The sequence below is a fragment of the Bombina bombina genome, chromosome 4 (assembly GCF_027579735.1).
Source record: "Bombina bombina isolate aBomBom1 chromosome 4, aBomBom1.pri, whole genome shotgun sequence".
Taxonomy (NCBI): domain Eukaryota; kingdom Metazoa; phylum Chordata; class Amphibia; order Anura; family Bombinatoridae; genus Bombina; species Bombina bombina.
This window is the reverse complement of record NC_069502.1, coordinates 879,028,080-879,055,685: the sequence shown is the minus strand read 5'-3', so window position 1 is coordinate 879,055,685 and position 27,606 is coordinate 879,028,080. Positions and strand designations below refer to the sequence as shown.

At 39.0% G+C, this 27,606-nt stretch overlaps 1 protein-coding gene across 1 annotated transcript in view; it reads right to left on the bottom strand.

The window, feature by feature from the left end:
• Window positions 1-27,606, bottom strand: part of LOC128657411 (zinc finger protein 154-like) — a 148,407-nt gene that overhangs the window by 92,911 nt on the left and 27,890 nt on the right. The window contains exon 4 of the mRNA XM_053711751.1: window positions 25,640-25,744. Coding sequence (XP_053567726.1) covers window positions 25,640-25,744 — 105 coding nt within the window. The remainder of the gene's footprint in view (window positions 1-25,639; window positions 25,745-27,606) is intronic.

Below are 27,606 nucleotides of genomic sequence, written 5' to 3'. Positions count from 1 at the left end.
TATTAGGGTTGCGCCGATACCATTTTTTTAAGTCCGAGTACAAGTACTGATACTTTTTTCAAATACTTGCCGATATCAAATACCAATTCATTTTTTTAATGTTGTTACAGTTTCCAAAGCGCAATACAGACTAATGATTTAAGATAGCTTCTTTATTATTATGAAAAACTGTAACTCAAAAGACATTATGAAATAATAAAACAGTTTTAATTACTTGTTGTCATAAACTTGTAAAAACTCTTACGCCTAGATTTAGAGTTCTGCGTTAGCCGTCAAAACCAGCGTTAGGGGGTCCTAAAGCTGGTTTTGGCCGCCCGCTGGTATTTAGAGTCAGTCAGGAAAGGGTCTAACGCTCACTTTCCAGCCGCGACTTTTCCATACCGCAGATCCCCTTACGCCATTTGCGTATCCTATCTTTTCAATGGGATCTTTCTAACACCGGTATTTAGAGTCTTGGCTGAAGTGAGCGTTAGAAATCTAACGACAAGACTCCAGCCGCAGAAAAAAGCCAGGAGTTAAGAGCTTTCTGGGCTAACGCCGGTTCATAAAACTCTTAACTACTGTGCTCTAAAGTACACTAACACCCATAAACTACCTATGTACCCCTAAACCGAGGCCCCCCACATCGCCGCCACTCTATTAAAATGTTTTAACCCCTAATCTGCCGACAGCACAACGCCGCAACCTACATTATCCCTATGTACCCCTAATCTGCTGCCCCTAACATCGCCGACCCCTACATAATATTTATTACCCCCTAATCTGCCCCCCCCCCACCCAACGTCGCCGCTACCTACCTACAATTATTACCTGCTCCTTGTGTATGTCTCCTTTTTCCCTTCGGTTAGTGGATATTGTTGAAAAGGTGTGTTTATAAATCCTCAGACATTAGGGTCATTTTTCGACGGTCAGTTCCTTAGTATAAGGTTGAGAGTGTGTAAACACATTGAATCCTGGTGAGTCTCGTCAGGTGAACAATCCAGGTAGGTCAGGTGATCTACGCGTTTCGGCGGGTTGCCTTTCTCAAGATACCTGACATCATTAGGATCCTCCTTTTATACACTTGTTAATTGGCATTGTGATTGGGTCTGTGATTTTTTTCTTTCCTTTATTTCAACAGTTGTTACATATTGCTTAAATGTTTTCAGCCATGAAGAATACAAACAATATGTTATAAACTCCTTATGTTGTTTTTATACAATCTTTTAAAAGACAATATAATATTCTTCAAAATTGTAAAGTGAAAAAAGAATAAATACATAGGTAAAGTGTTTGATTATATTTGAAATATTTGAACTATTACTATATCATTGTGTTGTTCATTAACTAGTGAAATATATTATTCCCAAATGACTAATAATTTACTATCATATTCTCATTTTCTGACACTGTATGGTGAATAATCAATCTCTAAGTGTGTTTTGGAAATGTAACTCTGACACCCTGTGTTTTCTACTTGTTTCTTTTCTTTCATTTAGTGCTGTTCAATAATATATTCTAATTATTGATATTCTCTATTAGAATTAAATTTTGAGATCTTTAATTTATAAAAAGTGATACTTAAGTATCTATGTAATAGTGTTCCTAATTTTTTGTGATATACATTTTTCGTGATATACATTTCTCCAACATTGGTGTGTCCGGTCCACGGCGTCATCCATAACTTGTGGGAATATTCTCTTCCCCAACAGGAAATGGCAAAGAGCACAGCAAAAGCTGTCCATATAGTACCTCCCAGGCTCCGCCCCCCCAGTCAATCTCTTTGCCGCTCTGAACAAGTAGCATCTCCACGGAGATGGTGAAGAGTATGTGGTGTTTAGTTGTAGTTTTTTATTCTTCTATCAAGAGTTTGTTATTTTAAAATAGTGCTGGTATGTACTATTTACTCTGAAACAGAAAGAGATGAAGAGTTCTGTTTAAAAGAGGAGTATGATTTTAGCAGCAGTAACTAAAATCAATTGCTGTTCCCACACAGGACTGTTGAGCTGAGAGAACTTCAGTTGGGGGGAACAGTTTGCAGACTTTTCTGCTCAAGGTATGACTAGCCATTTTTCTAACAAGACTGTGTAATGCTGGAAGGCTGTCATTTTTCCCTCATGGGGATCGGTAAGCCATTTTCTTAGACTCAAACAGAATAAAGGGCTTATTATGGGCTATAAACTGGTGGGCTAAATCGATTGCTTTATTTAAGTATTATATGCAGTTTGAAGTGAATTTCACACTTTTTTAATATTGGGGAACGTTTTTAGCGCCAGGCACTTGTTAAGACACCTTCCCAGTCAGGAAGGGCCTTTCACTGTAGTAGGCAGAGCCTCATTTTCACGCCATTATTGCGCAGTTACTTTTGAGTACAGTACATGCAGCTGCATGTGTGAGGGTCTGGTATCCACTGAAAACGTTCCTAGAAGGCTTCAATTGGTATCGTATACCCCCCTGGGACTGGTGAAGTCGCAACAAAGGCTGTGGCTGGGACTGTAGGGGGGTTAAAATTGCAAACGGCTCCGGTTTCCACATTTTAAGGGTTAACAGCTTGAAAATTGGGGTGCAATACTTTGAATGCATTAAGACACTGTGGTTTGGATAATTCCTTCATAGTTTTTCACATATTCAGTAATAAAGTGTGCACTGTTTAACATTTAAAGAGACAGTAACGGTTTTGTTTTAAAACGGTTTTTGTGCTTTATTAACCAGTTTAAGCCTGTTTAACATGTCTGTACCTTCAGATAGATCATGTTCTGTATGTATGGAAGCCAATGTGGTTCCCCCTTCAAATATGTGTGATAATTGTGCCATAGCGTCCAAACAAAGTAAGGACAGTACTGTCACAAATAGTAAGGTTGCCCAGGATGATTCCTCAGATGAAGGAAGTAGACATAGTTCTACATCATCTCCTTCTGTGTCTATACCAGTTATGCCCGCGCAGGCGACCCCTAGTACTTCTAGCGCGCCAATGCTTGTTACTATGCAACAATTGATGGCAGTAATGGATAACTCCATAGCCAATATTTTATCCAAAATGCCAGCATTTCAGAGAAAGCGCGATTGCTCTGTTTTAAACACTGTAGAGCAGGAGGGCGCTGATGATAATTTTTCTGTCATACCCTCACACCAATCTGAAGTGGCAGTGAGGGAGGGTTTGTCAGATGGGGACATTTCTGATACAGGAAGAATTTCTCAGCAGGCAGAACCTGATGTTGTGACATTTAAATTTAAATTAGAGCATCTCTGCGCATTACTTAAGGAGGTGCTATCTACTCTGGATGATTGCGACAATCTGGTCATCCCAGAAAAATTGTGCAAGATGGACAAGTTCCTAGAGCTCCCGGTGCACCCTGATGCTTTTCCGATACCTAAACGGGTGGCGGACATAGTGAATAAGGAGTGGGAGAAGCCAGGCATACCTTTTGTCCCTCCTCCTATATTTAAGAAATTGCTCCCTATGGTCGACCCCAGGAAGGACTTATGGCAAACAGTCCCTAAGGTCGAGGGGGCGGTTTCTACACTAGCCAAGCGCACAACCATTCCTATTGAGGACAATTGTGCTTTCAAAGATCCTATGGATAAAAAATTGGAGGGTTTGCTTAAAAAGATTTTTGTACAGCAAGGTTACCTCCTTCAACCTATTTTGTGCATTATTCCTGTCACTACAGCGGCGTGGTTCTGGTTCGAGGAACTGGAAAAAGTCGCTCAGTAGGGAGACTCCGTATGAGGAAGTCATGGACAGAATTCACGCACTTAAGTTAGCTAATTCCTTTATTTTAGACGCCGCTTTGCAGTTAGCGAGGGTAGCGGCGAAAAATTCAGGGTTTGCAATTGTGGCGCGCAGAGCGCTCTGGCTAAAGTCTTGGTCGGCGGATGTATCTTCCAAGACAAAATTGCTTAATATCCCTTTCAAAGGTAAGACCCTTTTTGGGCCAGAATTGAAAGAGATTATTTCAGACATCACTGGGGGAAAGGGCCATGCCCTCCCACAAGATAGACCTTTCAAGGCTAAGAATAAGTCCAATTTTCGTTCCTTTCGCAATTTCAGGAACGGACCGGCTTCCAACTCTGCAGCCTCTAGACAAGAGGGTAACGCTTCCCAGACTAAACCAGCTTGGAAACCAATGCAAGGCTGGAACAAGGGTAAACAGGCCAAGAAGCCTGCTGCTGCTACCAAAACAGCATGAAGGGGTAGCCCCCGATCCGGGACCGGATCTAGTAGGGGGCAGACTCTCTCTCTTTGCTCAGGCTTGGGCAAGAGATGTTCAGGATCCCTGGGCACTAGAAATAGTCTCTCAGGGTTATCTTCTAGAATTCAAGGAACTACCCCCAAGGGGAAGGTTCCACATGTCTCACTTATCTTCAAACCAAATAAAGAGACAGGCATTCTTACATTGTGTAGAAGACCTGTTAAAGATTGGAGTGATACACCCAGTTCCAACTGTGGAACAAGGTCAGGGGTTTTACTCAAATCTGTTTTTAGTTCCCAAAAAAGAGGGAACTTTCAGACCAATTCTGGATTTAAAAATTCTAAACAAATTTCTCAGAGTTCCATCGTTCAAAATGGAAACCATTCGAACAATTTTACCTACAATCCAGGAGGGTCAATTTATGACTACCGTGGATTTAAAGGATGCGTATCTACATATTCCTATCCACAAAGATCATCATCAGTTCCTAAGGTTCACCTTTCTGGACAAACATTACCAGTTCGTGGCTCTCCCATTCGGGCTAGCCACTGCTCCAAGGATTTTCACAAAGGTGCTCGGATCCCTTCTAGCGGTCCTAAGACCAAGGGATATTGCAGTGGCACCTTATCTGGACGACATTCTAATCCAAGCGTCGTCTCTTTCCAAAGCAAAGGCTCATACAGACATTGTTCTAGCCTTTCTCAGATCTCACGGTGGAAGGTGAACGTAGAAAAGAGTTCCCTGTCTCCGTCGACAAGAGTTCCCTTTTTGGGAACAATAATAGATTCTTTAGAAATGAAGATCTTCCTGACAGAAGTCAGAAAGTCAAAGCTTCTAAACGCTTGTCAAGTTCTTCACTCTATTCTGCAGCCTTCCATAGCTCAGTGCATGGAAGTAGTAGAGCCGATGGTTGCAGCAATGGACATAGTTCCTTTTGCTCGAATTCATCTAAGACCATTACAACTGTGCATGCTCAAGCAGTGGAATGGGGACTATACAGACTTGTCTCCAATGATTCAAGTAGACCAAATGACCAGAGACTCACTCCGTTGGTGGTTGACACAGGATCACCTGTCCCAGTGGGTCATTGTCACGACCGACGCCAGTCTATTAGGCTGGGGCGCGGTCTGGGATTCCCTGAAAGCTCAGGGTCTATGGTCTCGGGAAGAGTCTCTTCTCCCGATAAACATCCTGGAACTGAGAGCGATATTCAATGCTCTCCGGGCTTGGCCTCAACTAGCGAAGGCCGGATTCATAAGATTACAGTCAGACAACATGACGACTGTAGCTTACATCAACCATCAGGGGGGAACAAGGATATATGTCATCGGCTCCACCATGGAAGCTACCTTTGAGACAGGATCTTCTAGTACAAGGTCCATTCGAACATCCAAATCTAGTTTCTCTGCAGCTGACTGCTTGGAAATTAAACGCTTGATTTTATCCAAGCGTGGGTTTTCAGATTCAGTGATAGATACTCTGGTCTAAGCCAGAAAACCTGTGACTAGAAAGATTTACCATAAAATATGGAAAAGATATATCTGTTGGTGTGAATCCAAGGGATTCTCCTGGAGTAAGATTAAAATTCCTAGGATCCTCTCCTTTCTCCAAGAAGGTTTGGATAAGGGATTGTCAGCGAGTTCTCTAAAAGGACAGATCTCTGCTTTATCTGTCTTGTTACACAAACGACTGGCAGCTGTGCCAGATGTACAAGCTTTTGTACAGGCTTTGGTTAGAATCAAGCCTGTTTACAGACCTTTGACTCCTCCCTGGAGTCTAAATTTATTTCTTTCAGTTCTTCAAGGGGTTCCGTTTGAACCCTTACATTCCATAGATATCAAGTTACTATCTTGGAAAGTTTTGTTTTTTGGTTGCCATTTCTTCTGCTAGAAGAGTTTCTGAATTATCTGCTTTGCAGTGTGACCCACCCTATCTGGTGTTCCATTCAGATAAGGTTGTTTTGCGTACCAAGCCTGGTTTTCTTCCAAAGGTTGTTTCCAACAAGAACATTAACCAGGAAATAGTTGTTTCTTCTTTGTGTCCGAATCCAGTTTCAAAGAAGGAACGTTTGTTACACAATTTAGATGTAGTCCGTGCTTTTAAAGTTCTATTTAGAAGCAACAAAGGATTTCAGACAAACTTCTTCTTTGTTTGTCGTTTATTCTGGTAAAAGGAGAGGACAAAAAGCTACTGCTACCTCTCTTTCTTTCTGGCTGAAAAGCATCATCCGATTGGCTTATGAGACTGCCGGACGGCAGCCTCCTGAACGAATCACAGCTCACTCTACTAGGGCTGTGGCTTCCACATGGGCCTTCAAGAATGAGGCTTCTGTTGATCAGATATGTAAGGCAGCGACTTGGTCTTCTCTGCACACTTTTGCCATATTTTACAAATTTGATACTTTTGCTTCTTCGGAGGCTATTTTTGGGAGAAAGGTTTTGCAAGCCGTGGTGCCTTCTGTTTAGGTAACCTGATTTGCTCCCTCCCTTCATCCGTGTCCTAAAGCTTTGGTATTGGTTCCCACAAGTTATGGATGACGCCGTGGACCGGACACACCAATGTTGGAGAAAACAGAATTTATGCTTACCTGATAAATTACTTTCTCCAACGGTGTGTCCGGTCCACGGCCGCCCTGGTTTTTTAATCAGGTTTGAAAAATTTCTTTCTCTATACACTACAGTCACCACAGCACCCTATAGTTTCTCCTTTTTTTCTCCTAACCGTCGGTCGAATGACTGGGGGGGCGGAGCCTGGGAGGGACTATATGGACAGCTTTTGCTGTGCTCTTTGCCATTTCCTGTTGGGGAAGAGAATATTCCCACAAGTTATGGATGACGCCGTGGACCGGACACACCGTTGGAGAAAGTAATTTATCAGGTAAGCATAAATTCTGTTTTTTCTCTTCTCAATGGGGAATTTCTCAATTTCGATTTAGACTTTAATTTAAACTTACAAATTCAGTCATAGTTTTGAATCATAATTATTTTAAGGTCAAGCTCTGAATTTAAACCTTTAGGATAAAGCTTCTTAAAGGTATAAATTAGTTCCGCTTCAGATTTTAGAAGTCTTTTTTCCATATTGCCTCCTCTGGGGTTATTGTATATCTTCTATATTCCCCAATATTTTAATGCGGTTGTGTCTTTATAATGATGTTCCTTAAAGTGTTTGTATAGGGTGGTATTATCAGCACCATGTTCTATACTAAGTAGATGGTTCTCTAATTCTTGTTCTCAAAAATCTGCTTGTTTGTCCTAGGTACTGTAAATTAAATTTACATTCTATTAGATAAATTATGTTTCTATCTGAGCATCTGATGATACTATTGATATCATAGGTTCTATCCGTGTTAGTTGATATGACCTGTTGTTTTTTTGTGCTATGTTTGCAAGCTTTGCAATTAATGCATGGAAAAAAACCTTTTAATATCTTGCCCTCTAGGTCCTTATCTTGTAATTTATTATCACCTTTTTTTTTTTTTAAACTCACTAGGGGCCAGTATACTTTTCAGATTCTTGGCTTTTCGGAAAATTTTCTCTGGTTTTTTACTTATTTTCTGTCCTAGAACCGGATCCTCCTTTATCAGATGCCAGGGTATAGAGATAATGCATCTAATCTGTGGATGTTGTGTATTGAAATTAGTTATAAATGGAATATTAATTTCAGTATTTTTATCACTTCTAGGATTTTTTCTAGTTTTAGGTAACAGTAATTCTTTTGTATCCAATTCTCTCACTGCCAATCTAGAACCTTTGCAGCATAAAAACAAAAAGAAGGACAAAGGCGCCACATGTGTAGATCAATCAATAACCAGATAATCCAGTAATGGAAAAACACAGGGTACTCACAAGTGAGATGGCACTCAGTTGTGCCAGTAGAAGCAGGCTGGTATTCTACAGCAAACCAGCTGGCTGATGTAGGACAATCCTCACCACGACCAGATGCTGTCCAATACAGCTGTATCACTGGCGCTAAAGATGGGAGAGAATGTGGAGAGGAGGGCAGTCTAGCCCCTGGGTAGCTGGAAGGGAGTCTTTAACACCACCCACTCCGCATATGTATAAACATATATGTATTTTATTAAAAAGAATAAAAAATACCAAAAGGTATATCACAAATGTTTCAGCTGGGCGAGTCTCCCCAGTGAGATACAAAGGATAGTAGTGAAGCGTTTCTCGGGGGGCTCCCCGTTTCCTCAGGCTTGTAACTCCAATTTTTTGGTTATAATTAATAGTCTCTATGTGTCGATCTTTCATATCTCTTATCATATTCCATATGGGATCTATGGTTTTCATATATCGATTATACTGTCTTTTGTCTGTTTGATATTCATCCTTCCTATTAAATCTTGTGTTTTCATTAAATCTCCAATTATACTGATTTGTTGTGTATGAATTTTTATTTCTATTGTGTGTCTCATTATCATCCATTCTGTTCCAGTCTGTTCTCCTTGAATCAGTTATTTGTCTATGTGGTCATGGATACAGAATACTACATAAGAGAGGCCAATAGATTACTAGGCGATAAGACAACATATATAACTCTGAAAAATAACCCATTACAAAAACAAGGTAAATTGAAAAAACTATTTGATGGTGATCAAAAGGTGGGCATTATTAATGACTGTGAATATAGATTTTTGAATTTAGATAATCCCAGGACCCCAGTTTTTTATTTCCTACCAAAAATCCATAAAGACACCAAATTTCCACCAGGGACACCCATTATATTAGGCATAGAGTCCTTAACCTCCAATCTTTCCCAGTATGTTGACCATTTTTTAAAACAATATGTAGTGAACCTACCAGCATATCTAAAATACACCACACATTTTTTAAATACTCTAGAAACTATAGAATGGCAAGAGAATTTCTGTCTAGTAACCTGTGATGTATGTTCATTATACACAAATATTAACCACACATTAGGACTAAAGGCTATTCAATTCAATTCTACTTAGAAAAAGACAACACAATGTCAAATTCTCAGAAAAGATTTCTCAAAGACAGTATAGAATTTATTTTAAAAAAATAATACATTTCTATTTGATAATTTTTTTTATCTACAAATCAAAGGGACAGCTATGGGCACAAGATTTGCACCCAGTTATGCCAATCTTTTTATGGGGTTTTTTGAGGCAGAATTTTTGGAAAAGTCCCCCTGGGTTGCAAATCTCGTGCTCTATAAAAGATTTATAGATGATCTGTTTATAATATGGAGGGGAGATTTAGAACTATTGGAGAGGTTTGTGGAAGACCTAAATAAAAATACACTAGGCCTATCCTTTACTCATGAATATAATACCACTAACATTAACTTTCTAGATATAGAAGTACAGATAGACAAAGATAAAAACACCATTCATACTAAAACATTTTTCAAAAAAGTGGATTCTAATAACTACATCCATAACCAAAGTTGCCACCATAAAGGGTGGAAAAATAACATTCCGAATGGGACAATTCCTAAGGTGAAAAAGAAACTGTTCTACAATTGAAGATTATGATTTACAATTGGGGAGAATGTCCAATAAATTTATAGAGAGAGGATATAATGAGGAAAAGATACAAGGTTATAGATTGTTGGCAGTGAGAGAATTGGATAGAAAAGAATTACTGTTGCCTAAAACTAGAAAAAATCCTAGAAGTGATAAAAATACTGGAAATTAATATTCCATTTATAACTAATTTCAATACACAACACCCACAGATTAGACACATTATCTCTAGACACTGGCATCTGATAAAGGAGGATCCGGTTCTAGGACAGAAAATAAGTAAAAAAACAGAGATAATTTTCCGAAAAGCCAAGAATCTGAGAAGTATACTGGCCCCTAGTGAGTGTAAAAGAAAAGGTGAAAATAAATTACAAGATAAGGACCTAGAGGGCAAGTTTTTTTTCCCATGCATTAATTGCAAAGCTTGCAAACATAGCACAAAAAAACCCAACAGGTCATATCAACTAACACGGATAGAACCTATGATATCAATAGTATCATCAGATGCTCAGATAGAAACGTAATTTATCTAATAGAATGTAAATGTAATTTACAGTACCTAGGACAAACGAGCAGATTTTTAGTATAGATTAGAACATGGTGCTGATAATACCGCCCTATACAAACACTTTAAGGAACATCATTATAAAGACACAACAGCATTAAAATATTGGGGAATAAAGAAGATATACAATAACCCCAGAGGAGGCAATATGGAAAAAAAAGACTCCTAAAATCTGAAGCGGAACTAATTTATACCTTTAAGACGCTTTATCCTAAAGGTTTAAATTCAGAGCTTGACCTTAACCAGATTTTATAAACTATATAAAATAATTATGATTCAAAACTATGACTGAATTTGTAAGTTTAAATTAAAGTCTAAATCGAAATTGAGAAATTCCCCATTGAGAAGAGAAAAATTTATATCACGAAAAATGTATATCAAAATTAGGAACACTATTACATAGATACTTAAGTTTAATTTAATTCTAATAGAGAATATCAATAATTAGAATATATTATTGAACAGCACTAAATGAAAGAAAAGAAACGGGTAGAAAACACAGGGTGTCAGAATTACATTTCCCAAACACACTTAGAGATTGTTTATTCACCATACAGTGTCAGAAAATGAGAATATGATAGTAAATTATTAGTCATTTGGGAATAATATATTTCACTAGTTTAAAAATGAACAACACAATGATATAGTAATAGTTCAAATATTTCAAACATAATCAAACACTTTACCTATGTATTTATTCTTTTTTCACTTTACATTTTTGAAGAATATTATATTGTATTGTCTTTAAAAAGATTGTATAAAAACAACATAAGGAGTTCATAACATATTGTTTGTATTCTTCATGGCTGAAAACATTTAAGCAATATGTAACAACTGTTGAAATAAAGGAAAGAAAAAAACACAGACCCAATCACAATGCCAATTAACAAGTGTATAAAAGGAGGATCCTAATGATGTCAGGTATCTTGAGAAAGGCAACCCGCCGAAACGCGTAGATCACCTGACCTACCTGGATTGTTCACCTGACTAGACTCACCAGGATTGAATGTGTGTACACACTCTCAACCCTATACTAAGGAACTGACCGTCGAAAAATGACCCTAACGTCTGAGGATTTATAACGGATGTGTTTATAAACACACCTTTTCAACAATATCCACTAACCGAAGTGAAAAAGAAGGAGACATACACAAGGAGCAGAACTGAAACCTAGGCATAACCACGCCAGAGGGGTTAGCCGTTGGAGAGCTCACTACAAAGATCACCACCAAAGCAAATACTGCAGGTACAACTTAAATTATTAAAGTAAATAATAAGCTGCTGGAATTAAAAAGAACTGATATTATCACTTTAACGACATGTGCAAAAATACAAATTGCAAACAAAGTTTCTGTAAACCAACTTTTACCTAAGGCAAGACGCCAATAATCTGATATACTGAATGGAATAGTGTATCAGAATAAGCACCAATTTATACTTTGTAACAAAACTGCACAAAATTATTACAACAGAACAGCATGACTTGGAAAAAATATTTATGTGGAGGACTGTGTTGATTTTTAATATAAACGAATCTACCAGCAGAGATCGGGGTCATACATTTCCCTTAATTAAACGAATCTGCAATCCCCAATAAACATTTCCAATTCACAAAGTCACGGATCTTCCGATAGAGCAATGTCTACAACAGAGGGTAATAGATATCCTTGCAAGGAATATTTTAGATATGTTTTAAACAGATGTCATTTAGAACTATGTTTTAGGATTTCTCGAGCCCATTTAAAATACAAGATCATTTATTTTAACACATATATATTTTATTGTAGTTTTTTATATATATTTATATAGACACCGGTGTCTGATTTTTGTAAATGTGCATTGTGAAATAAATGTTGAACAATTATCCAACAATATTATCTATCTTATTATTTATATATTTGAGAAATTGTACATTTATTCTTAGAGCGCCACCCACATTTCTATTCTTTAACCTAAAAAGGTGACCCTGAGGAATCAAAGAACTTTTTGGTAAATTGATCCCCCAACCATGTTTGTTTTCGAAGAAACAACACTAGTTGATTAGTGTGAGATTCTGCAGAATGTAAAGACTGAGCTAGTACCAAGATATCGTCCAAATAGGGAAACACTGCAATACCCCGCTCTCTGATTACAGAGAGTAGGGCACCCAGAACCTTTGAAAAGATTCTTGGAGCCGTCACTAGGCCAAAAGGAAGAGCGACAAATTGTTAATGCTTGTCTAGAAAAGAGAATCTCAGAAACTGATAATGATCTGGATGAATCGGAATATGAAGATATGCATCCTGTAAGTCTATTGTGGACATATAATGCCCGTGCTGAACAAAAGGCAAAATAGTCCTTATGTCACCATTTTGAAAGTTGGTACACTTACATAACGATTCAAAATTTTCAGATCCAGAACTGGTCTGAATGAATTTTCTTTCTTTGGGACAATGAATAGATTTGAATAAAACCCCAGACCCTGTTCCTGAAACGGAACTGGCATGATTACCCCCTGAAAACTCCAGGTCTGAGACACACTTCAGGAAAGCCTGAGCCTTTACTGGATTTGCTGGGATGCATGAGAGAAAATATCTTCTCACAGGAGATCTTACTCTGAATCCTATTTGGTACCACTGAGAGACAATACTCAGAATCCATTGATTTAGGACAGAATTTGTCCAAACATCCTTGAAAAATCTTAATCTGCCCCTACCAGCTGAGCTGGAATGAGGGCCGCACCTTCATGCAGACTTGGGAGCTGGCTTTGGTTTCTTAAATGGCTTGGATTTATTCCATTTTGAAGAAGGTTTCCAACTGGAAACAGATTCCTTGGGGGAAGGATTAGGTTTCTGTTCCTTAATTTGTTGAAAGGAATGAAAACGGTTAGAAGCTTTAGATTTACTCTTAGGTCTTTTATTCTGAGGCAAAAAAACTCCTTTCCCCCCAGTGACAGTTGAAATAATCAAATCCAACTGAGAATCAAATAACTTATTACCTTGGAAAGAAAGAGATAGCAATCTAGACTTAGAAGTCATGTCAGCATTCCAAGATTTAAGCCACAAAGCTCTTCTAGCTAAAAGAGCTAAAAACATAGATTTAACATCAATTTTGATGATATCAAAAATGGCATCACAAATAAAATGATTAGCATGTTGAAGCAAGAGAACAATGCTAGACAAATCAGAATCCAATTCTTGTTGCGCTAAATTTTCCAACCAAAAAGTTGGTGCAGCTGCAACATCAGTCAAATAAATTGCAGGCCTGAGAAGATGACCAGAATATAAATAGGCTTTCCTTAGATAAGATTCAAGTTTCCTATCTAAAGGATCTTTCAAAGAAGTACTATCTTCCATAGGAATAGTAGTACGTTTAGCAAGAGTAGAGATAGCCCCATCAACTTTGGGGATCTTCTCCCAAAACTCCAATGTACCTGCTGGCAAAGGATACAATTTTTTAAACCTTGAAGAAGGAATAAAAGTAGTATCAGGCCTATTCCATTCCTTAGAAATCATATCAGAAATTGCATCAGGAACTGGAAAAACCTCTGGAGTAACCACAGGAGGTTTATAAACAGAATTTAAATTTAGGATCAGATTGAGACATCTTTCAAAATGAAAGAGAAAAAACAACATATAAAACACAATTATCAATTTCCTTATATGGCAGTTTCAGGAATGGGAAAAAAATGCAAACATCATAGCCCTCTGACATAGAAAAAAAGCAAGAGGCATATAGGAATGGGGTTTTAAATAATGACATTTTTTGGCGCCAAGTATGACGCACAACGTAACATTAACGAAGCAACCTTGTGCAAGGAACTCGGCGACAACTAAGACACTGGAAATGACAAATTTGCGCCAAAAAATTATCGCGCCAGGAATGACGCAATAAACTTTGTCATTTTGCGCCCTTGCGGGCCTAATTTTGCCAGCGAAATTGAAAGAAAAAAGCAGTCAAATTTGAGAAAAAGACTAAATCCCAGGTAAGAAAAAAATATTTCCTAAATATGTTTTCCCCAAATATGAAACTGACAGTCTGCAAAAGGAAATATACATAAACCTGACTCATGGCAAATATAAGTACAATACATATATTTAGAACTTTAAATTAATGCATAAAGTGCCAAACCATAGCTGAGGGTATCTTAAAGGACCAGTCAACACTATACAGAACAATACTAAAAATATTCCTTGTGCTATATTAAATGTTTCTAACAGTACCTTATAATTTTTATGTCATTTTTTCCCCTCAAATGATTGTGTTACATTTTTGGCCGCTTTCCCTGTCCTCTTTGTCACATGTTTGTCATTTTCGAATGAAAAATGCATATACGTATATGCATTTTTCATTCACTGCGCAGCCGCAACCGGAAGTTGCCGCAATCGGCATCGCACTTCTTTGGTGGAGCAGTGCACATAAAAGGATGTGCACTGTCCACAGAAGCGCGCCTGCGTGTAGAAGCGTGCCTGCGTTGTAACAGCAGTTTTAAATCAGAGCGTTGCCGCAGGTTACCATGGCAACGCTCTGAAACATTTGCCGGCTGCTTAGCAGGAAAGAAGGAGGCTGCGAGGCAGATGTCAGAATGCAGCCACTGCCAGTAACGCAGAGTACTACAGGTCAGCTGCATGTTCTGTTGTGGCGGGTGTTTAAATTATATATCATTATGAACTAAAAAGAGAAAAATTACTTTCAACGGCAAGAAGAGCTCATCCATACATATTGTAAGATCCTGACCCCACATGGTTATATGTATAAACTTATTTTATGGTCTACCGTCTCAGATACCAACAAACACAAATTTAAATATATTAATAGATGCTGTGGTGGAGCTTTTAACACTATGCAGCGTGTGGATGCCCTGCTATAGCGCTGCCTGTTCTCTGTCACATGCACGCCCGGTATATACTTCTATATCTGTAGAAATGAATTTGTCTTAAAAAAAAAAAACAAAAGCACCAGAAGTGTGTGTGACAGAGCAGGCAGCGCTATAGCAGGGCATCCACACTCTGCATAGTGTTAAAAGCTCCACCACAGCATCTATTATTTAAATTTGTGTCCATATCTATAAGAGACCATAAAATAAGTTTATTATATAACCATGTGGGGCCAGGATCTAAAAGCACTGGGAGTGCATCTGACAGAGCAGGCAGCGTTATACATCCACACGCTGCAGAAGGAGAACTATGCAGAGAAGTAAAGGTGGCTGGCTGCGGTCAGAAGTGTTTGATAACAAGCTTGTGTTTTTGAGTTGGGATGTGAGAGAGGGTTCTGGGGCGCAGCAGCACAGTTACTTCAGAGGGTGGTGCAGTCTCAGGCAACACTGCTCCTTTAAACAGCCTGAAACATTTTACTTCCCAGTTCCCTCCTTTTCATCCCCTCCCCTGCTTTTTTTCCCCTCGCGCGCGGTGCTGAGCCTGCCAGACAGTAAGGCATTCAGTACTAAGTTGAGACAGCACACAGCTAATTTACAGCCAGGACAATATAGTAGAGTAGAGATAAGATCATCTACGGTAAGGGGGCAGTGGTAGCTGTGTTTTGTCAGTTCTAATTTGACATTTTTATTATACTGTGAGCTGCATGCATGAGTGGTCAAGTAGACTCCCAGCCTCAATCTTCCTAAGCTCTGGCCAACTATATCACCACTCCTCTGCAAAGGGTCCTGTATCTTTGAACTAAATCTTTCTTAGGATCTAACAGTTTTTAACCCCACTCTGTGCATTTTATTAAAGTGCTCAAAGTTTTCATGTGTTTAAATGGCAGGCAATGAGGAAAAATGTCTTTGCAAATAGAAGTTAAAATATACAATCTTTACATTTACAACAAAATATGATTACCTACCTTACATTCACTTGCTCATATGTCTGTTAGATAATAACCTAGATTAAATCATCTGTGCTTTTCTCTTTGGGGCAGCAAGTCCCCCCCCCCCACAAACATATATCAGCACAATATATATATATATATATATATATATATATATATATATATATACACACACATATATACACATTCATTTTGTATTTTTTTTTTTTTAATTATTTATAAAAACCTTGTGTCCTCTTAAATGCCTCTGAACATTGTGCTGGGTCCATTTCCTTCATAGAGGCTGGAGTGTCACCATCATACTTATAATTGTTGAAAATGTATGACCCTGTAACATGCTACAGTTTTCTTTCCATAGCTCTGATGTGCGTGCATAAAAGTGTGTGTAAAAGTGTGTATGTGTGATGTGCGTGCATAAAAGTGTGTATGTGTGATGTGCGTGCATATGAGTGTGTGTAAAAGTGTGTATGTGTGATGTGCGTGCATATGAGTGTGTGTAAAAGTGTGTATGTGTGATGTGCGTGCATAAAAGTGTGTATGTGTGATGTGCGTGCATATGAGTGTGTGTAAAAGTGTGTATGTGTGATGTGCGTGCATATGAGTGTGTATAAAAGGGTGTATGTGTGATGTGCGTGCATAAAAGTGTGTATGTGTGATGTGCGTGCATATGAGTGTGTGTAAAAGTGTGTATGTGTGATGTGCGTGCATAAAAGTGTGTATGTGTGATGTGCGTGCATATGAGTGTGTATAAAAGGGTGTATGTGTGATGTGCGTGCATATGAGTGTGTATAAAAGGGTGTATGTGTGATGTGCGTGCATATGAGTGTGTGTAAAAGTGTGTATGTGTGATGTGCGTGCATATGAGTGTGTGTAAAAGGTTGTATGTGTGATGTGCGTGCATATGAGTGTGTATAAAAGGGTGTATGTGTGATGTGCGTGCATATGAGTGTGTGTAAAAGGTTGTATGTGTGATGTGCGTGCATATGAGTGTGTGTAAAAGGTTGTATGTGTGATGTGCGTGCATATGAGTGTGTGTAAAAGGTTGTATGTGTGATGTGCGTGCATATGAGTGTGTATAAAAGGGTGTATGTGTGATGTGCGTGCATATGAGTGTGTGTAAAAGGTCGTATGTGTGATGTGCGTGCATAAAAGTGTGTGTAAAAGTGTGTATGTGTGATGTGCGTGCATATGAGTGTGTATAAAAGGGTGTATGTGTGATGTGCGTGCATATGAGTGTGTGTAAAAGGTCGTATGTGTGATGTGCGTGCATATGAGTGTGTGTAAATGGTCGTATGTGTGATGTGCGTGCATATGAGTGTGTGTAAAAGGTCGTATGTGTGATGTGCGTGCATATGAGTGTGTGTGATGTGCGTGCATATGAGTGTGTGTAAAAGGGTGTATGTGTGATTTGCGTGCATATATATATATATATATATATATATATATATACATACATATACAGGTGGCCCTCGGTTTACAACGGTTCAATTTACACCGTTTCAGAATAACAACCTTTTTTTCCAGTCATGTGACTGCTATTGAAAAGCAATGAGAAGCAGTGCATTGATTAAAACAGCCAGTAGGTGGAGCTGTCCGCTTGTGTTGCAGCAAAGCCAAGCAAGCTGAAATTAATCAGTTTAACCAGACCTGAGCTATTGAGCAGATTTCAAAGGAACAAGATCTTCCTGTCTATAAATCAGTCCAGATTGAAATGCATAGAAAGAACTGTTTGCAGAAAAATGCAAGTGAAGTCTGTGTTGTGTGATTATTTTATTAGGTTTATAATGCTGTTTAGCAAATGTTTTTGTTCATTTAACTTGTTTAATTATATGCTATTTAGCATTTAAAGTCTTCATTTCAAAGCTTTAAAAATAATGTATTAGGTGTTACTTATGACAATTTTGAGAGGGGCCTTGAACCTAACTCCCTCACTTCCCATTGACTTACATTATAAACTGGGTTTCAATTTACAACGGTTTCGATTTACAACCATTCCTTCTGGAACCTAACCCCGGCGTAAACTGAGGGCTACCTGTATATATATATATATATATATATATATATATATATATATATATATACTGTATGTATAACACACACACACAAATATATATATATATATATATATATTCATACTGTGTGTGTATTTTCCATCTCTTCTTTTATGCTAACCCTGTTGCATATCTGCATGTTTACAAATAGAAGACCACAATTGCATGCAGAGATTTAGCGTTTATTATTTACCCCCTTTGCATGTACGGCTTTGGCTTAGAAAGTCAATACCTTTTTTTTCCCAAGGCTAACCCTGTTGCATATCTGTATGTAAAAATAATTAGAACTCAATATCAAGGCTATTTTTATCTGTGCAAAATCCTTTTCAAGCACCCTACTGCCTCTTCAAAGCTAAACCTTTCTAAGCCAAAGCCTTACATGCAAAGGGGGTAAATAATAAACGCTAATCTCTGCATGCAATTGCGGTCTTCTATTTGTAAACATGCAGATATGCAACAGGGTTAGCATAAAAGAAGAGATGGAAAATACAAAATACTTTTATTGGCTAACCCTGCTACATACATTTGTACTTTTATTTTGTACATTACAATCCTTTGTTACCCAGCATGTCATTTTGCACCCTTAGAAAGATGACGTTAGAAAGCACCCTACTTGTTTTTATAATTTATAATATTCATACTTTTTTTTCAAGGCTAACCCTGTTGCATATCTGTATGTACAAATAATTAGAACATTATAAATTATAAAAGCAAGTAGGGTGCTTTCTAACATCATCTTTCTAAGGGTGCAAAATGACATGCTGGGTAACGAAGGATTGTAATGTACAAATGTCTGCATGTTTACCAATAGAAGACCGCAATTGCATGCAGAGATTTAGCGTTTATTATTTACCCCCTTTTGCATGTAAAGCTTTGGCTTAGAAAGGTTTAGCTTTGAAGAGGCAGTAGGGTGCTTGAAAAGGATTTTGCACAGATAAAAATAGCCTTACATGCAAAGGTGGAAATAACAAACGGAAAATATCTGCATGAAATTGAGTTCTAATTATTTTTACATACAGATATGCAACAGGGTTAGCCTTAAAAAGAGAATAGTGTTTTTGTAGGTACGATAAGTAAAATTTCTCGTATTTCAAGATCCAAATTGCCTGCAGAGTATCAGTGAAAGACTTTATGAAAAAACAGAATTTATGTTTACCTGATAAATTTCTTTCTCCAACGGTGTGTCCGGTCCACGGCGTCATCCTTACTTGTGGGATATTCTCTTCCCCAACAGGAAATGGCAAAGAGCCCAGCAAAGCTGGTCACATGATCCCTCCTAGGCTCCGCCTACCCCAGTCATTCGACCGACGTTAAGGAGGAATATTTGCATAGGAGAAATCATATGGTACCGTGGTGACTGTAGTTAAAGAAAATAAAATATCAGACCTGATTAAAAAAAAACCAGGGCGGGCCGTGGACCGGACACACCGTTGGAGAAAGAAATTTATCAGGTAAACATAAATTCTGTTTTCTCCAACATAGGTGTGTCCGGTCCACGGCGTCATCCTTACTTGTGGGAACCAATACCAAAGCTTTAGGACACGGATGAAGGGAGGGAGCAAATCAGGTCACCTAAATGGAAGGCACCACGGCTTGCAAAACCTTTCTCCCAAAAATAGCCTCAGAAGAAGCAAAAGTATCAAACTTGTAAAATTTGGTAAAAGTGTGCAGTGAAGACCAAGTCGCTGCCCTACATATCTGATCAACAGAAGCCTCGTTCTTGAAGGCCCATGTGGAAGCCACAGCCCTAGTGGAATGAGCTGTGATTCTTTCGGGAGGCTGCCGTCCGGCAGTCTCGTAAGCCAATCTGATGATGCTTTTAATCCAAAAAGAGAGAGAGGTAGAAGTTGCTTTTTGACCTCTCCTTTTACCTGAATAAACAACAAACAAGGAAGATGTTTGTCTAAAATCCTTTGTAGCATCTAAATAGAATTTTAGAGCGCGAACAACATCCAAATTGTGCAACAAACGTTCCTTCTTTGAAACTGGTTTTGGACACAGAGAAGGTACGATAATCTCCTGGTTAATGTTTTTGTTAGAAACAACTTTTGGAAGAAAACCAGGTTTAGTACGTAAAACCACCTTATCTGCATGGAACACCAGATAAGGAGGAGAACACTGCAGAGCAGATAATTCTGAGACTCTTCTAGCAGAAGAAATCGCAACTAAAAACAAAACTTTCCAAGATAATAACTTAATATCAACGGAATGTAAGGGTTCAAACGGAACCCCCTGAAGAACTGAAAGAACTAAATTGAGACTCCAAGGAGGAGTCAAAGGTTTGTAAACAGGCTTGATTCTAACCAGAGCCTGAACAAAGGCTTGAACATCTGGCACAGCTGCCAGCTTTTTGTGAAGTAATACCGACAAGGCAGAAATCTGTCCCTTCAGGGAACTTGCAGATAATCCTTTTTCCAATCCTTCTTGAAGGAAGGATAGAATCCTAGGAATCTTAACCTTGTCCCAAGGGAATCCTTTAGATTCACACCAACAGATATATTTTTTCCAAATTTTGTGGTAAATCTTTCTAGTCACAGGCTTTCTGGCCTGAACAAGAGTATCGATCACAGAATCTGAGAATCCTCGCTTCGATAAAATCAAGCGTTCAATCTCCAAGCAGTCAGCTGGAGTGAAACCAGATTCGGATGTTCGAACGGACCCTGAACAAGAAGGTCTCGTCTCAAAGGTAGCTTCCAAGGTGGAGCCGATGACATATTCACCAGATCTGCATACCAAGTCCTGCGTGGCCACGCAGGAGCTATCAAGATCACCGACGCCCTCTCCTGCTTGATCCTGGCTATCAGCCTGGGGATGAGAGGAAATGGCGGGAACACATAAGCTAGTTTGAAGGTCCAAGGTGCTACTAGTGCATCCACTAGAGCCGCCTTGGGATCCCTGGATCTGGCCCCGTAGCAAGGAACTTTGAAGTTCTGACGAGAGGCCATCAGATCCATGTCTGGAATGCCCCACAGGTGAGTGACTCGGGCAAAGATTTCCGGATGGAGTTCCCACTCCCCCGGATGCAATGTCTGACGACTCAGAAAATCCGCTTCCCAATTTTCCACTCCTGGGATGTGGATAGCAGACAGGTGGCAGGAGTGAGACTCCGCCCAAAGAATAATTTTGGTTACTTCTTCCATCGCTAGGGAACTCCTTGTTCCCCCCTGATGGTTGATGTACGCAACAGTCGTCATGTTGTCTGATTGAAACCGTATGAACCTGGTCCTCGCAAGCTGGGGCCAGGCCTGGAGCGCATTGAATATCGCTCTCAGTTCCAGAATATTTATCGGTAGAAGAGATTCTTCCCGAGACCAAAGACCCTGAGCTTTCAGGGATCCCCAGACCGCGCCCCAGCCTATCAGACTGGCGTCGGTCGTGACAATGACCCACTCTGGTCTGTGGAACATCATCCCTTGAGACAGATTGTCCAGGGACAGCCACCAACGGAGTGAGTCTCTGGTCCTCTGATTTACTTGTATCTTCGGAGACAAGTCTGTATAGTCCCCATTCCACTGACTGAGCATGCACAGTTGTAATGGTCTTAGATGAATGCGCGCAAAAGGAACTATGTCCATCGCCGCCACCATCAACCCGATCACTTCCATGCACTGAGCTATGGAAGGAAGAGGAACGGAATGAAGTATCCGACAAGAGTCCAGAAGCTTTGTTTTTCTGGCCTCTGTTAGAAAGATCCTCATTTCTAAGGAGTCTATAATTGTTCCCAAGAAGGGAACCCTTGTTGACGGGGATAGAGAACTCTTTTCCACGTTCACTTTCCAGCCGTGAGATCTGAGAAAGGCCAGGACAATGTCCGTGTGAGCCTTTGCTTGAGGAAGGGACGACGCTTGAATCAGAATGTCGTCCAGGTAAGGTACTACTGCAATGCCCCTTGGTCTTAGCACCGCTAGAAGGGACCCTAGTACCTTTGTGAAAATCCTTGGAGCAGTGGCTAATCCGAAAGGAAGCGCCACGAACTGGTAATGTTTGTCCAGGAATGCAAACCTTAGGAACCGATGATGTTCCTTGTGGATAGGAATATGTAGATACGCATCCTTTAAATCCACCGTGGTCATAAATTGACCTTCCTGGATGGAAGGAAGGATAGTTCGAATGGTTTCCATCTTGAACGATGGGACCTTGAGAAATTTGTTTAAGATCTTGAGATCTAGGATTGGTCTGAACGTTCCCTCTTTTTTGGGAACTATAAACAGATTGGAGTAGAACCCCATCCCTTGCTCTCTTAATGGAACGGGATGAATCACTCCCATTTTTAACAGGTCTTCTACACAATGTAAGAACGCCTGTCTTTTTATGTGGTCTGAAGACAACTGCGACTTGTGGAACCTCCCCCTTGGGGGAAGTCCCTTCCTCAAATTGGGTTAGGGGCCCTTCAGAGATATTAATATCAGCGTCGTCATGCTCTTCAGTAACTAAAACAGAGCATCCACGCTTACGCTGACAAGGGTTCATTTTGGCTAAAATGTTTTTGACAGAATTATCCATTACAGCCGTTAATTGTTGCATAGTAAGGAGTATTGGCGCGCTAGATGTACTAGGGGCCTCCTGAGTGGGCAAGACTCGTGTAGACGAAGGAGGGAATGATGCAGTACCATGCTTACTCCCCTCACTTGAGGAATCATCTTGGGCATCATTGTCATTATCACATAAATCACATTTATTTAAATGAATAGGAATTCTGGCTTCCCCACATTCAGAACACAGTCTATCTGGTAGTTCAGACATGTTAAACAGGCATAAACTTGATCAGAAAGTACAAAAAAACGTTTTAAAATAAAACCGTTACTGTCACTTTAAATTTTAAACTGAACACACTTTATTACTGCAATTGCGAAAAAACATGAAGGAATTGTTCAAAATTCACCAAATTTTCACCACAGCGTCTTAAAGCCTTGAAAATATTGCACACCAATTTTGGAAGCTTTAACCCTTAAAATAACGGAACCGGAGCCGTTTTAAGCTTTAAACCCCTTTACAGTCCCTGGTATCTGCTTTGCTGAGACCCAACCAAACCCAAAGGGGAATACGATACCAAATGACGCCTTCAGAAGTCTTTTATGAGTATCAGAGCTCCTCTCACATGCGACTGCATGCCATGCCTCTCAAAAACAAGTGCGCAACACCGGCGCGAAAATGAGACTCTGCCTATGCTTTGGGAAAGCCCCTAAAGAATAAGGTGTCTAAAACAGTGCCTGCCGATATTATTAAATCAAAATACCCAGAATAAATGATTCCTCAAGGCTAAATAAGTGTTAATATCAATCGATTTAGCCCAAAAAAAGTCTACAGTTTAAATAAGCCCTTGTGAAGCCCTTATTTACAATCGTAATAAACATGGCTTACCGGATCCCATAGGGAAAATGACAGCTTCCAGCATTACATCGTCTTGTTAGAATGTGTCATACCTCAAGCAGCAAGAGACTGCAAACTGTTCCCCCAACTGAAGTTAATTGCTCTCAACAGTCCTGTGTGGAACAGCCATGGATTTTAGTTACGGTTGCTAAAATCATTTTCCTCATACAAACAGAATTCTTCATCTCTTTTCTGTTTCTGAGTAAATAGTACGTACCAGCACTATTTGAAAATAACAAACTCTTGATTGAATAATGAAAAACTACAGTTAAACACTAAAAAACTCTAAGCCATCTCCGTGGAGATGTTGCCTGTACAACGGCAAAGAGAATGACTGGGGTAGGCGGAGCCTAGGAGGGATCATGTGACCAGCTTTGCTGGGCTCTTTGCCATTTCCTGTTGGGGAAGAGAATATCCCACAAGTAAGGATGACGCCGTGGACCGGACACACCTATGTTGGAGAAATAAATGTTAAAAAGAGAAGTTAGCGGGGTTAGCCTATAAATTAAAAATAAATTGCTAATTATAAAAGCAAGTAGGGTGCTTTCTAAGGTATAAAAAATATAAATTCCATTATTTAAATACCCATATTGCCTGCCGAGTATCAATGGAAGACTATATAAAATATACATTTATAAATAGATATGTAGCATGGGTAGCCTATAATTAAAACTAGGGATGATAATTATAAAATAAGTAATAAGAAGTGTAAAATTACACAGACTAATGGGAACATTATAAATTTTAAAAAAAATTGAAATTATTTTTTATAGTGAAAATGTTCATGCAAGGGGAGCAAAATAAACATTTATGCTGCAAATATGTGGGTGCGCTAAAATATATGACAGAGAAGCACTATAATGTGGCACCAATCCAACTGACATGAAAGGGAACAACTCCTGCTCTAAATGCTGTTCAGCAGAGCTGCTTGATCCCTTTCATGCTGTGCTTGCTTGTAATTTATAAAGACAATAGTGCACGTCTGAGGAGGGAGTCACGTGCACATGCAAGGGGGGCTCACGTGCACACTACGGGGGCTCACGTGCACACTCACATGCACACAATGGGGGGAAAAAATGCAAATAGGCTAATCTTGGATTGGAAGATAAAATTTGTCACTCACAGTGAGCCCATCCTCCTCTAGGCGTGGGAGGTGGACAAGCCTCAGAACAATTGGTAAAACAGACAGGAGAAAAGTAAGTTTTATAATAATTTTACTATCTAAGTTTATATTTTGAATGCTCATATACATTATAAACTTAATCCTCTATGTGGCTGTATATTTATTTTGGTTTTGGTTTTGTGTTTTGTGCTGTGTTGACTGGTCCTTTAAGTAATAAAAACATACTTACCGAAAGACACCCATCCACATATAGCAGATAGCCAAACCAGTACTGAAACGGTTATCAGTAGAGGTAATGGAATATGAGAGTATATCATCGATCTGAAAAGGGAGGTAGGAGATGAATCTCTACGACTGATAACTGAGAACCTATGAAATAGACCCCCGTTAGGGAAATCATCGTATTCAAATAAGTGATACTCCCTTCACATCCCTCTGAAATTCACTGTACTCTGAGAGGAACCGGCTTCAAAATGCTGAGAAGCGCATATCAACGTAGAAATCTTAGCAGAAACTTACTTCACCACCTCCATACGAGGCAAAGTTTGTAAAACTGAATTGTGGGTGTGGTGAGGGGTGTATTTATAGGCATTTTGAGGTTTGGGAGACTTTGCCCTCCTGGTAGGATTGTATAGCCCATACGTCACTAGCTCATGGACTCTTGCCAATTACATGAAAGAAATAGGTGTTTGTTTGTCTTTTAAAGTTTGCGGCTCCATTAAAGTCTATAGGGAGAAAAAGTTAATGTGGTCACAATATCCGAAGTCCCGCAGTTAGTTAGTTGGTTTTCACTTGCACGCACAAACAGTTAACTTCAAACTTGTAATATGCGCGCTATCCCAGTCGTTTAAAAATCTTACTTTCAGAGCACATAGCACTCTAACGAAAGTGTTAATTACCACTCCACTCCTAATCTAGCCCAATATAAGTGCACATTCACTTATGACCCTAGAATCTCAGACACAATATACATATGCACACTGTATTCCTGATACACAACATATGTGCACAATCACCTGTAACCTGCATCCCTCACACACAACACAGATGCACACTCACCTTGGCTGATACTGTAACTGGTTTCCTCATCTGGGGCTCCCAGCTGTTGCCTCACACACAGATCTTCTGTTATCTCAACTTTCACTATTTTAGCGTTATCGTTGTCTGTACAAGCAAAGCAGATTCGGTTTTTACATCAAATAATATAGTTTTTATAACTTTACCATAAAACAGTTTGTGCATTTCCCAGACAGACAATAGCACCAAATAAACACACTGTAGTACTTTCCCTCTAACGTTTTAAAGTAAGGCCTTTATTCTGGGCTGTGATCTTCTATATTCCAATATAAAAATACAACATAAACAAGAGTTAAACTCAATTTGTTATCTGTGCTTATAAATCAGACAGTAAACTACAAGGGAGAGCTGAAAGTAACGGTGTGCACAGCCACGGCAGAATCTCACGTATTACTATTGTTGCTCTGTGTTTAATGCATTGATTTTCTCTGTTAAAGTAAGATTTTCAGTTTGAGAGTGAAACAAAGGAGTTTTTAAAAATGTTTGCTGTGTAAGGGGTGCATTTTAAAACATTTTAAAACTGTTTTTATTTAAAGGGACAGTCAACACAATTTTTTTTTTTATTGTTTAATAAGAGAGATAATATTTACCCATTCCCCAGTTTGCACAGAAAACATGGTTATATTAATACACTTTATCTCTGTGATTACCTTTTATCTAAGCATCTTCTGACAGCCCCCTGATCACATGACTTTTTATTTATTATCTATTGACTTGCATTTAAGGACCAGTCAACACATTAGATTTGCATAATCAACAAATGCAAGATAACAAGACAATGCAATAGCACTTAGTCTGAACTTCAAATGAGTAGTAGATTTTTTAATAACAAATTTCAAAGTTATGTATATTTCCACTCCCCTTGTACCATGTGATAGCAATCAGCCAATCACAAATGCATATACGTATAATCTGTGAATTCTTGCACATGCTCAATAGGATCTGGTGACTCAAAAATTGTAAATATAAAAGACTGTGCACATTTTTTTTAATGGAAGTAAATTGCTGTATCTGAATCATGAAAATTGAATTTAACCTGAGTGCCCCTTTAAGCAAATTAGTGCTGTGTTGTTAGAACCCACGGTCGTGAGCTCAATGTTATCTATATGGCTCACATGAACTAGCAATCCCCTGTTGTGAAAAGCTAATGAAAACCATGTGATCAAGGGGCTGTCTTTAGTGACTTAGAAATAGACATACATTTAGAGGCTTAAAGTTTATAAAGTATATTAATATAACAATGTTGGTTGTGAAAAGCTGGGGAATGGGTAGTAAAGGCATTGTCTATCTTTTTAAACAATAACAATTTTTGTGTTGACTCTCCCTTTAAGCTTGCTTTTAACTGCTCCCCCCCCCCCCCCCTGCTATCTTGTTCCTGTGTGTGCAATTAGGGGAGGGATTCGTTTCACCTGTGTGTGAGCATTGCTCTGTGTTTGCTGCATTGATTTTCTGTGTTCAAGTAAGATTTTCCGTTTAAGTAAAGAGTAAGTGAAACAAGAGAGTTTGGGCAAACAAGGGTTTGGAGTAACCAAGGGGGAATATAATTATTTTATATTTTTAAGTTAAGCTTTTTACTAAGAATGTGTGAGAATATTATTCAGTGTACAGCTTGCCATATGTTTGCATCACTTGAGCAGCCACTTCAGGGATTATATGTCTGTGGCAAGTGTGAGCATATTGTCTCTTTAGAAACTCGTATTGGAGTTCTGGAGGAACGAATTGCAACACTCCATGAAATTCAGACACTTGAAAGGGAAATGGATATGACTGGGCTGGTTGTTAACGGTTCTAGAAGTGGGAATGGGGAGGATTCAAATGGGTAAACTCCAGAATGTAGCTGGGTCACTGTTAGAGGGCAAAGTAAAGGTAAGCTGAAGAGACATGCCAGTTCTGAGCTGGTACACCACAACAGATTTGCCAGATTTAGTGATGTTGTTGGGGATATAAGT